This window comes from Ceratotherium simum, chromosome 11 (genome assembly GCF_057802395.1).
Source record: "Ceratotherium simum simum isolate JZ-2026a chromosome 11, ASM5780239v1, whole genome shotgun sequence".
Taxonomy (NCBI): Eukaryota; Metazoa; Chordata; class Mammalia; order Perissodactyla; family Rhinocerotidae; genus Ceratotherium; species Ceratotherium simum.
This window is the reverse complement of record NC_141910.1, coordinates 15,339,424-15,350,758: the sequence shown is the minus strand read 5'-3', so window position 1 is coordinate 15,350,758 and position 11,335 is coordinate 15,339,424. Positions and strand designations below refer to the sequence as shown.

Here is an 11,335-nt window from a genome sequence, read left to right as displayed (position 1 = left end):
ACCGCCAAGAGTCCAAAGAAGTCAGTAAGGACAAGAATATCCTGTTTGTCAAGACTAGTGGAACTGGCATTTGCTCATGTCCTGATCGCTACCCAATCAATCAATGAAGGACAAATCTTCACTGAATTACAAGCCTTGATGATTGAACCTCAAGCCAGTCTATGAAGTACAAACCTAGCCTTACCTTATCCAGCACCAATGGACTCTTCTTTAATACAACTCACCTTATCCTCCCTTTTTCCCATAAAAACCCTAAGCCCCCTCTCCTGTAACCAGGACACTATTTGGGTTTCTTTCTAAATCTGTGCTCCCCGAATTGTGATTCTTTGATCCCAAATCAACGCTTTGCCTCTTAAACTGGTTTCTGTTTTTACAGGTTGACATGAGGATAAAAAAAACCTACTGCTGTCTCTGATATTCTCTATCATGTCGTGATTTACTTTTTTTTTGGTGAGGAAGATTGGCCCTGAGCAAACATCCATTGCCAATCCACCTCTTTTGTTTTTTTTGCTTGAGGAAGATGGTCCTTAAGGGAACATCTGTGCCAATCTTCCTCTCCTTTGAATATGGGACTCCGCCACTGCATGCCTTGATGAGCTGTGCGTAGGTCTGCGCCCCGTTCCGGACAGGTTCCGGACGGGCAGACCCAGACAGCCGAATGGAAGCGGGCGACCTTAACCATTACACCACCAGGCCACTCTGTCATTTACTTTTTAGTTACTCTTGGGGATTACATTGTAGTGTTTCAGCGTCCCAAATAGGTAAGAAATAAGGAAAAGACTCCTCTCTTCTAGCTTAAAAGGCTCACATACAGCAAATGTTCACGTCGAAGCACAACCAGACCCAGCTGGCTATCAAGGAAAGAAGCTCCTAGCGAAAGATTTCTCTATAAGACCGCAGGCAAGTCGGGGGGTGGAGTCGGGGACAGGCCAGCTTGAGAACTGCCCTGCCAAGAACCTGTCCCTAGGCTGAAGTTCCCGAAGAGATGCCAAGCGCAGCTGACGGCCTCCTGGTCCACGAAGCTGCCCCTCGAGGGCCCAGAACCGCCCGGAAGAGCCCGCGGAGGCCGGCAGGAGCCCCAGTTTGACTCCCAGACCTGGCCAGTGTTTTCCCCCTTCGCGCTCCCTTTCCCTTTTCCGACCCCGTGTAAGGAAGAGGAGCGGGGTGGTGGCTGGAGGGCAACAACAGGCTTGTAAAACCGTATCTGCTAGTTTGCCCGGTAGTCCATGTCCCCGCAAATACTCTCCACAAGGAACTGCAGGGGGCGGGTAGTACAAGCTGGGCTGCAAGGCCAGCCTGGGGGGCTTGGCTCCTTCCTCAGCCCGCCTCTCGTTACTCCCGGGTACGCATATTCACGCGAATACAGGGTGAAGTCTGAGTGGGTGTTTGTGTGTGCACGTGTAACTCCCGCCATCGCCGGGCAGGTATTGGGTTAAACATTACGAACTACAGTTCTAGGAGACCTACTGAGCCCCAACATGCCTGTGCAACTCTCCCTGCCCACACCCCCGTGGGCGGTCCTGCCGTCCGTGCATCATTGGCCGTCACCGACAGCCTACGTGGCTCACAGGAGTGCGCATGCGCCAGGCTGAGCTGCCAGCAACTTCCGGGTGCTGAGGGGCGGGCAGGGCCGCAGTCGGACACCCCTTTCTGGGTCCTCCGTTCGGGATCCGGTGTCCATCTCCGGAAGCAGGGTCCAGGAGGTGGGGAGGGGCTGGCCGGGGTCCGGAGGCGCCGCTGAGGACCGCACTCGCTCCGGCCGGGGACTCACCGGGGCGGGGCCGGCTTGGGCAGGCTGTGCCTCGCGGCGCCACGCCCCGCGCACGCGTCCTCGGAATCCGCTGGACCGTGCTGGCCTTCACGTGACGCGGGGCGGTGCTGAGCGGGCGTGCGGGAGGGAAGCGCCAGCCGGGGCGAAGCAAACGGCGGGAGCAGCGGCGGCGGGAGCAGCAGCATGGCCGCTCTCTACGGGGGTGTGGAGGGGTGAGTGCGGCTCGGCAGAGGCAGTCCGGGAGGGGCGGCCTGGAAGCGGCCTGGGCCACCGTGGGTCCAAGGGCGGGGCAGAGGGAAGGCTGTGGCCCGGCCACAGGCAGGGTGGTGGTCTCCCGCCTCAGGGTCTGGCCACTTTGGCCTTTTGGGCTGCGAGGCCTTGCGGAGGAGGGGTCTGTGCACGCGCGGCGGTGCCGTTGAGCGCATGGGCGTGTGTCTTGCAGGGACTGCGTGTACCACGGCCACACCCCAGGGGCTCCTTTGTGTTTCACGGCGGAACCACGCCCCTTTCTCCCACGAAAGACCCGCTCCAGCGTCCCCCGCTGGAGAAGCTCCTTTTCCCTATTCCCGACCCCAGAGAGAGTTTTGCAGAACAGCTGTCAGGTGTAAAGTTGCAGGTCCAGGGAGTGGGGAGTGGGAGTGTGAGTGTGGTGGTAGCTGGGACAAAGATCTTTGCCGGAGGGTATCTGGGAGCTGGAGCAGCTGCGAGCCAGAATGCTAGCCTGTCTGAAACGCCTCCGTTCTTGTCGGCACTTCAGGGTCCTCACGCTAGATCGAACCCTCTGTTATTGCATTTTTCCTGCTCAGAAGCTTGTCTACTGGACTTTTTGTAATAGCTCTTCCCCTCGATTTGAATATGGGCAAGACTTTTGCCCTGTCTGGGCTTCAGTTACCCCATGTGTAAAGTGAGAAGAGGGATGAAGGAGATGATCGCCAAATCCCCAGCCAGTGACAACGTTCTGTGAATCAGGGTGTGTCAAATCAGGGCATGATAGAGGGTGGCTGTTGTCTCAGCCAGGGCACTTACTTTTGAGATTGGATCACTTTTATGGCAGCCACATCTCACTGCTGACTCAGGGACCCCAGTCTTTTTTTCACATTGTTAAGGTTGATCTCCCCCATCCTGTATCTATTGCACTTTTTAAAAAAAATTAAGTACAGGAGTTTGCATTCAACCCTGTTAGGTTCATGTGTAAGATGTGATGCACTTTTCCAGTTTGTCAAGAGATTCTGTTGATGTTGAATCTGCCGCCTCATGCATTAACTATCCCTTGAAACTTCTTGTCATCTTTGAGTTATGATCAGCAGGTCTTCAGTGTCCTCTTCTGATAGTCCTAAAAGTACTAATGAATAAAGAAACATACATCACATCCCCACAGACCTCCCTTCAAACTACCTTTTCCCCCACTAATAAGCATTTGACCATTTAGCTGCTTAAGTAGGTATAAACTCTCCGTGTCATCTGGTCAGTATTGCTCACAAGGGTGTCTTGAAGACCTTGCAGCTGGACCTGAGTCTTGAAAGGCAGCCTTTAGCTATTGTAAAAGAAACAGAGAGATGTGCCATTCTCTTTAGTCACATTTACTGAGTGTTGCCTGTGCCAGGCCCTGTGCTAGGCATGAGGATAGATAAATGATCTGGAGCTTAACCTAATGGAGCTTGTAGTCTAGCAAGAGGCAGGAAAACAACTAAACACACTCTTAATACAGAGAATCCTTGAGAGTTATGGGGGCACTGACATGGCTTAACTAATGGAACTATAGGGGTGGGTCACACATCAGAGGTTTCAAGGACTAGGTGATGTATAAGTAGGGTCTTGCAGGATAAGTAGGACATCCCCAAGGGAAGCTACGCAGGAACTGTGTTTCAGTCCAAGAGCACAGCAGACACCAAACCACAGAGGTTGGGTTTGGGAATGGTGATTGGGTTTGCTGAAGCTGTCTCCATCACACTGGGCTCTGCCTGTGAAAAGTACTGCACAAGCTTAGCTGTTTCTGCAGGTTTTTCTGAGCAAGACTGAGTGCCCCCTTGTGTTCTGTAGGGGAGGCACACGGTCCAAGGTCCTTTTACTCTCAGAGGATGGACAGATCCTGGCAGAAGCGGATGGACTCAGCACAAACCACTGGGTAAAGGCCACACTGAGGGGACCACTGGGCTTGGTTGTGGTTTTATTCTCTGTAACTCCTGTTAAGGTGGTGGCTGGGGGCTCATATAGCAGCTTGTAGGTCATGCAAGTCTTTGTAACTCCGCCTTCCCTTGATTGGGGCCAGCTGATCGGGACAGACAAGTGTTTGGAGAGGATCAACGAGATGGTGAACAGGGCCAAACGGAAAGCAGGGGTGGATCCTCTGGTACCTCTACGGAGCTTGGTGAGTCTGGGGTAAAGCCTGAGAATTAAGTCACAGCAACATTGAGACAGCGAGTTTGAACTAGACATGTGACTGACTGCAGGGGGAAAGGTCTTGAGGGCTTAGTCTCTGGTCTGGAAACTCACATGATCTCATCTATTGTTGTGGCTTCAGTTGTCACCTACAAGCCACAAGGATTGGCAAAGCACAGAGCTTTGGAGAGCCACTGAACCCTTGGTTTGAATCCCGGCTTTGTCATTCAACATCTCTGTGACCCTAAGCAGGTTACTTACCTTCTCTAAGCCTCAGTTTCCTCATCTGAAAATGCAGATAACAGTAGCTATCTCAGAGTTGTTGGGAAAATAAAATATGGTACATCTCAAGGTGGTTAGCACAGAGCCTGACCCATAAGCACTCATTAAAATTTAATTAATTTAAAATTAAATGTTAGCTGTTATTCCTAGCTCAGACCTTCCTCCCAAGTTGCTCTAGCTCTGGTTACTCTCTCGACAAGTCCTCAGTGAGATGTTCTGCATACACAGCCAAACGCTGTGTATTTCATGGGGTTTGTCTTGTCTCATCTTATCTCGCCTCAACTTGCTCCTCTGCCTGATTTTGCTGTTGGGGCACTATTGTCCTCCCAAGCTCCAAACCTGGCATTGTTGAATCCCCTCTCTCTGGATTCCCAGGCCAGGCTCTTCTTGCAGCCACACCCTTCTCATGGCTCACTATGTGGGGTGGAAGAAGGACTGGGGCTAGCTGAGCAGGATATGCCCAGATGTAGAGAGCAGGGGGCAGACATCAGGAGGGGAGGGGGTTGAGAAAGGAGCTGGGTCTGGGGCCCTGCTCGCTCGCTCGCTCACCTCCCGCGTGGCCTAGGGCCTCTCCCTGAGCGGTGGGGAGCAGGAGGATGCGGTGAGGATCCTGATGGAGGAGCTGAGGGACCGATTTCCCTACCTGAGTGAAAGCTACTTAATCACCACCGACGCCGCCGGCTCCATCGCCACAGCTACGCCGGATGGTGAGGAGGTGGAGGGAGGGGTGAGGTTGAGAACTGGTCTGATGGGGAAATCCCCTTAGATGTAGCTGGCAGAACTTGTCTTGCAAATATCTGGAAGGCAGTCTCCATCATACTCCCCCTCACCCCAATTCTTTTCATTAGCATAAGTCCCTGTCAGAGCAAGGACTGGACAGGAGGGAGGGCAGGAAGGGTATCTTGATGGGAAGCAAGGAATGGAGTCAAACATATGACTCTGTTCCAGATCAGGGCACCCTGGGGCAGTGCAGTGATGAGGCTAGCTGGGGAATGCAGTAAGTGCTGAGAAGAAAATGGGAGGAGCTCTAATAGGAGCGTGAACAGCGTTGGTATCATGGAATTGGCATTTGAATCTCAGCTCCTGTTTTGCCAGCTGTATCATCTTGGACAAGTTATGGAACTCTCTGAGTTTCAGTTTCCTCATCTATAAAATGGGGGCAAGTGTATTCATAAGGTGGTTTAGGGTACTGAGTGAGTATCACTGTGTGGACAGGATGCTAGCATGGTCTCTGGCACATAGTTGGTACCAAGTAAAGCGGGTCATCACTTGAAGGCTGGCTGGGCAAGGAGACACAGATTCATGTTCCTTTTTGTCCCCCAGAGAAGGGCTCTATGTGATTGAAGTTTATCTGAGACCCAGGCCCTCCACCTTCAGGTGGGAGACTAGCCAGGCTTGGTTTTCTCTACAAGATTGGGTGGAGATCCCTTTTCCCCTGGGCTGGATTCTGTTCCTTCTTTCCTCATTCGGAAGCTGTGCTCTGTGCAAGGCCTTGGCCACACTGAGCCTGTGTGCCCTTTCCCCAGGTGGGATCGTGCTCATCTCTGGGACAGGCTCCAACTGCAGGCTCATCAACCCTGATGGCTCTGAGAGCGGCTGTGGTGGCTGGGGCCACATGATGGGGGACGAGGGCTCAGGTGAGCTCATGCCAGCTGGGCCTGGCTCAGGGTCTTGGACTCTTCCCTTCCTGCATCTTTCCATCTTCCTCTCCCCTACTATCAGCCAGCCAACCCCTTGGGACTCTGGGGACAGCCTCTGAATCTGATCGTTGCGAGTACAGGATAATGACTGAGAGATCATAGAGATGCGAATGCTCGACTAGTGGCTGGTCTTGCTCTTCAGCAGTGATTTGTACCCAGGATCCAGATTCGTGCCTCAGCATGATAGCTACTGCCTACCTGTATTGACTTTTGGAGTCCTTAGGGAAGAGTTGACACTATGAAGGATAAGGCCTCAGATGCCAGGAGATACCGTATCAGTCTGCTAGTGGGAAAGAGGTATAGAGGCTCCGCCCACCATCACCTCTTTATAGGGAACAGGTGTACGTTTTCATAGGGGCTCTTGGGGTCCAGCTCATGGCAGTGACTCTAGTGGTTTCTGTGACAACTGACTGACCTTGTTTTATTTTTGGGTAGGAGCTGGTGTGACACTGCCTCACCTGTTCTGTCTTCCCCCTCCAGCTTTCTCTTATGCTGATCAGTCAGAGACACTTTAATTAGAGGCCCCCAGGCTAGGAATTGGGACACCTTATTTGCTGTAATAATTTCAAGCTGATTGCTAACCCTGTCTAGGTCTGGGTTTCCTTCCCTGTGAGCTCGGGGAGATTGCCCCATCTTAGCCCTCTCTGCTCTCCGCAGCCTACTGGATTGCACACCAAGCAGTGAAAATTGTGTTTGACTCCATTGACAACCTCGAGGCGGCTCCTCATGACATTGGCTTCGTCAAACAGGCCATGTTCAACTATTTTCAGGTACTCCCCCTGTCCCCAGTAAACATGCACACCTGGGATAGGGCAGTGGGAGACTGAGCAGGAGTGAATGCAAGGGAGGGACTGGGTGAGTCAAAGGGAAGTTGAGGTGCAATTGTGGATCAGAGCTGGAGGATGGAGAAGTCATAGGTGAGGACAGGATTCAGAATGATGTGGGCATTGTGTTCCAGGAGGGTGTCAGGCATGAGGAAGGGGTAGGCTGGGGATAAGACATCATTCTTGGGCAGGTAGACCCTGCTGGGAGGTGAAGGCAGACGCCGTTTTAGGCTGTAATGAGACGTGCAGGGTGAGATCAGGAGACAGTGCACACACAGACAGAGACAGCAGGTCAAGTCTGAGCAGGTGTTAGACAGTGAGTTGCTGCTGGCCTGTATGGGTCAGAGAGGAGAATGCGTTAAAGAGGTGGGCGAGGAGAGTTCTTCGGGAGGGATAGCTTCCTACCCAGGGCATTGGGGGGATTGACTGGCCTTCTTGTCTGGGCCATGTTCATTTGTAGTGGGTTAGGAAACAGCTGCTTTTAGCTGGACTAGAGGTAAAAGGTGGGAGAGGAGAAGGAAGATAAGTTTATTTGATGGACATCTCTGAGTGAGGGCCACTTAGTTGAGCTGGAACATGGGCCAAGGAAGGAAATTAGAGATGCTGGAAAGTAGGACCTGTGTTCTCATAGCTCAGGGATTGAGGATGAAAGGAGAGCTCTGGCCTGGGCCACGGTGAGGAATAGGGAGGGACCAGGAAGAGAAATCACTTCTATAGCAGTTGCTGTAGGAAGGGGAGTTAAGCCATCCTGACTCAGCAGATTGGTTCTAAACCTCACTAATATGTCTACCGGTTCCTCTTTTTATCCTTTAGTTGTTCTTATAAAGTCGTTGCATGGATTAAATGAGATAGTGTGTATAACATGGTTAATACATTGCTGTGGGTGCTCAAATTTTAGCCCCCACTTCTTCCATTTTAGTGATGTGTTCTGGGCAATCACTGGTTCCTCAGGAACTTCAGAGGCATTACAGGTGTGTAAGTTTGTTGGGGTGGAAGAAGGACCTTCTGTGGTCAAATAAGTTTCGGAGAAACAAATAGATTTCTTGGGTCAGGACTTCTCAGAGCCTTTAATTTGCTAATGTGCATTGTGACTCTCTAAGGGAGAAAGTTCTTAGATTCCTTTAACCAAAGATGTCTTTTCAAGAACAACTCAAGGAACTGGAGAACACACTTGGGTGAGCACAGATCTGTGCTCTGCTGCATCCAGGCTAGTCTGTAAGGAGCAATGGAGTCCATGTTGGGGAAACAAAGAACTTGTCTCAAATGAGAAATCTCAAATCCTTGTACTCGCTACAGCTTAAAACAACAAACATTATTCCAGCTTTTCCAACAGTAAAACATCAGGAGGGCCAATTTGGTTGAGCAGATGGGGAATTTTCCTTTGCTTCTGATGACTATCTTGTGCCCTGTCTCTGTTTCTCAGGTACCAGATCGGCTAGGAATCCTCAGCCACCTTTATAGGGATTTTGATAAATGCAGGTTTGCTGGGTTCTGCCGGAAAATTGCAGAAGGTACTGGAGGCGGGACAGGGTTTTATCTGGCTTTGTTCCCCAGACTTCCCTAATTAGGGGGTGGAATAGGGTTCAGAGGGGGACTGGAAGCCAATTTCCCTTTGACCGAGTGACCTCAGTTCTCTGCCACCGTGGGCCTTGGGTGCAGGTGAAGGACGTGGGTTATAATGACAATTGTTTTATATGACCTATGTTTCTCTTCTTGATAGCTATCATGGCTTGTGCAGGCTGTATGTCTGTTTCTGAGAAATTTATGAAGTAGTTGCCCTTTGGGCAAATCTATAACTTTTTCTTTTCTTTTTAAACTAATGATACCTAAGGAACTAGGAGATCATGAAGAGGTCAGGCATATTTGGTTGGGTGTCAGGAGAAGCTGAACCGTAGGGCTTGCGTGTCTGCACATTGCTCTTTCTCCACTCTGGGGTCCGTACTCCCTTAATCTGGATTCCTGCAGCCTCAGGGCATTTTAGGGCCCTCTTAGATCCTGTTGGACTGCGGCCCTGTCAGAGCAGAGCTGGGAAGGGTCTGACCAACAGCAGACTGTTGGAGGTGGGTGGGGGCCCCAACAGGAGCACCAGCCAGCTGCTCAAGTAGAGTCCTGTGTCCCCAGAGCTGAGAGACCTTCAGGGACAGACTCAAAAACTCAGTGTAAGGTGGATACAAAGCAGGTGCCAGTGTGCTTCTCTACTGGGGCTGCCTTTCCCAAGCGCCTGGAATGAGCTACCTCTCTACAGGACACCCCTCCTAGGGTGGAAGTACCTGGTTGGGGCAGGGGGAGGAAGGATGGAGAAGCAGGTCTGGAGGCTTCCTTACCCACATGCCACGAGGTGGGCATCCATTCCTGACTTAGACGTCTGTTAGCGATAGGCGGTCCCTCTATTGCTGCCCTGCAACAGAGAGAAAATAACTGGAGACTGGCAGCTCCTGGGTATTCACCAGCTCCCTTCCCTCCTCCTCCTGCAGGTGCCCAGCAGGGAGATCCCCTTTCCCGTTATATCTTCAGGAAGGCTGGGGAGATGCTGGGCAGGCACGTTGTGGCAGTGTTGCCTGAGATTGACCCGGTGAGTTGAGGTGGGAAATGAAGGCTGGGAGCTCCTGGGCCATGTTTGGCCTTTTCCCATTAGAGTTGAGATTGTCCCATCAAACTTTGTAAATTGGATATGATTTTAAATGAACTTAGACTATGAGAAAAATTCTGTAGAAAGTCTGTAACAAAAAAAAGTTCTTTGATCCAGCGCCTCCCCTCTGGCTGGTCCGTAATCTGTATTTATATGTGGTAAATTGGTTTAATGTGGTGCATGTGCTGTGCCCTTTTTTTCAGTCATGTTTCTGTCTGTTTCCCTCCCTTCTTTCCTTCCTCTGTATTGTTGTTTAACCCTTCTCCTTTCCCTTCTCTCCCTTGCCTTTATCAATCTCTCTGTTTTCCTTCCTTTTTTTCTTGAGTCCACCTTCTGGTTCTTGGCTAGAGGGAGAGTAACTGAGATAGGATGGGCTGGTCTTAAGAAACTACCTCCTTCAGCACTGGAGAGGCTTTGTCGCCCCCAACATCCATTTCTGCTCTCCCGCAGGTCTTGTTCCAAGGGGAGATTGGCCTCCCCATCCTGTGTGTGGGCTCTGTGTGGAAGAGCTGGGAGCTGCTGAAGGAAGGTAAGTACAGGGTGGGGGCAGGAGGCGACAGGCAAGGGCGAGGGCTGGGGCTGGAAATGAGGTGGCCCAGGAAAGCTGCTTGCCCCAAGGAGGACCTGGGCCCTGAGGCCTGGATAGGCCACTGATGCCTCAGGCCAAGGCCCTCAACCTTCACTCTGCCAGGGAGCCTTTTTCAGTGTCCCATCCAGCTTCCTTGAACTCTTAAAAAGATGTTCTTTTCCAAAGGATTTATTAAATAAGCACCACTTTAAAGATGAATCTTACTTAAAATCAGAGCTCTGACCAGCATGTGGTGACATCCCTAGTCAGCATAATCCTAGCCAGAAGGAACGAAATGTGCCTTCTTCACCCTTGCAGCCTTGTTTCAGGTGGCTGTGTGGTTTCCATTAGACTTTCTGAAGTAGCTTGAGGACCCCCGTTGCTACCTTGGAGTTCCCAGCATCGGTGCTCGGCGGCTGCTGGCCCCAGTACCACACAGCTCTTACTGGGCTCAGGTACCCTGGTGCACTGTCTGTTAGGGATTTGGCATGTGGGCCCCTCTAGGACCTCCACAGGAATGCCTCAGGGCCTGGGCTGCTTCTTTCCCTCCCTCTGTCCCCTCCTCCTCCCTGGTCTCCACCACAGGCTGCTGGTTTCCTCTCATCTCTGTCCTTTTTCTCCAGGTTTCCTTTTGGCGCTGACCCAGGGCAGAGAGATCCAGGCCCAGAGCTCCTTCTCTAGCTTCACCCTGATGAAGCTGCGGCACTCCTCCGCCCTGGGCGGGGCCAGCCTAGGGGCCAGGCACATTGGGCACCTCCTCCCCATGGACTACAGCACGAATGCCGTTGCCTTCTACTCCTACACCTTCTCCTAGGGGGCTGGCCTTGGCTCCACCCCCTCCAAGCCCAGTGGACATTGGGGGCTGGAAGGAGGAGGCTTTTTCTCCTTTTCCTTTTTTAAAAAAAAAAAACACATATAGAAGAAAATAAACGCACTTTACCCACTCCCCAGTTGGATTGTGTTATCAAGCACACTTGCTGTGTACATCCTCAGTGCACCTGCCAGCCGTATCCCAGAGAGCTCAGGAATGGTTTTAGCCCAAGGTTTAAAGCCCCACCCCTGGGTGCTTGACCCATGGTCTGCCATCTGCCCACCATGCAGTGGGGCAGATAATTTATCTGTGTGCCACCCCTCCCCCACATTAGCATAATTATATGCTATGCGGCTGCCAGTTAACCTGTG

The 11,335-nt window shown here is 51.7% G+C and overlaps 1 protein-coding gene across 2 annotated transcripts; it reads left to right on the top strand.

Moving 5' to 3' along the window:
• The first annotated feature begins 1,547 nt into the window (after nucleotides 1–1,547).
• NAGK (N-acetylglucosamine kinase) lies at nucleotides 1,548–11,099 on the top strand. 2 transcript variants are annotated; one of them, XM_004435564.3, is made up of 10 exons: nucleotides 1,612–1,983; nucleotides 3,812–3,896; nucleotides 4,041–4,139; nucleotides 4,998–5,139; nucleotides 5,959–6,069; nucleotides 6,790–6,902; nucleotides 8,380–8,467; nucleotides 9,431–9,528; nucleotides 10,036–10,114; nucleotides 10,777–11,099. In XM_004435564.3, exons 1-10 carry the CDS (start codon nucleotides 1,955–1,957, stop codon nucleotides 10,965–10,967), a joined length of 1,035 nt encoding a protein of 344 aa, XP_004435621.1. In that variant the 5' UTR covers nucleotides 1,612–1,954; the 3' UTR covers nucleotides 10,968–11,099. The 2 variants fall into 2 exon arrangements, with proteins under 2 accessions (XP_087292722.1, XP_004435621.1); XM_087436596.1 differs by lacking the exon at nucleotides 5,959–6,069 and having other exon boundaries at nucleotides 1,548–1,983.
• Nucleotides 11,100–11,335: the final 236 nt, after the last annotated feature.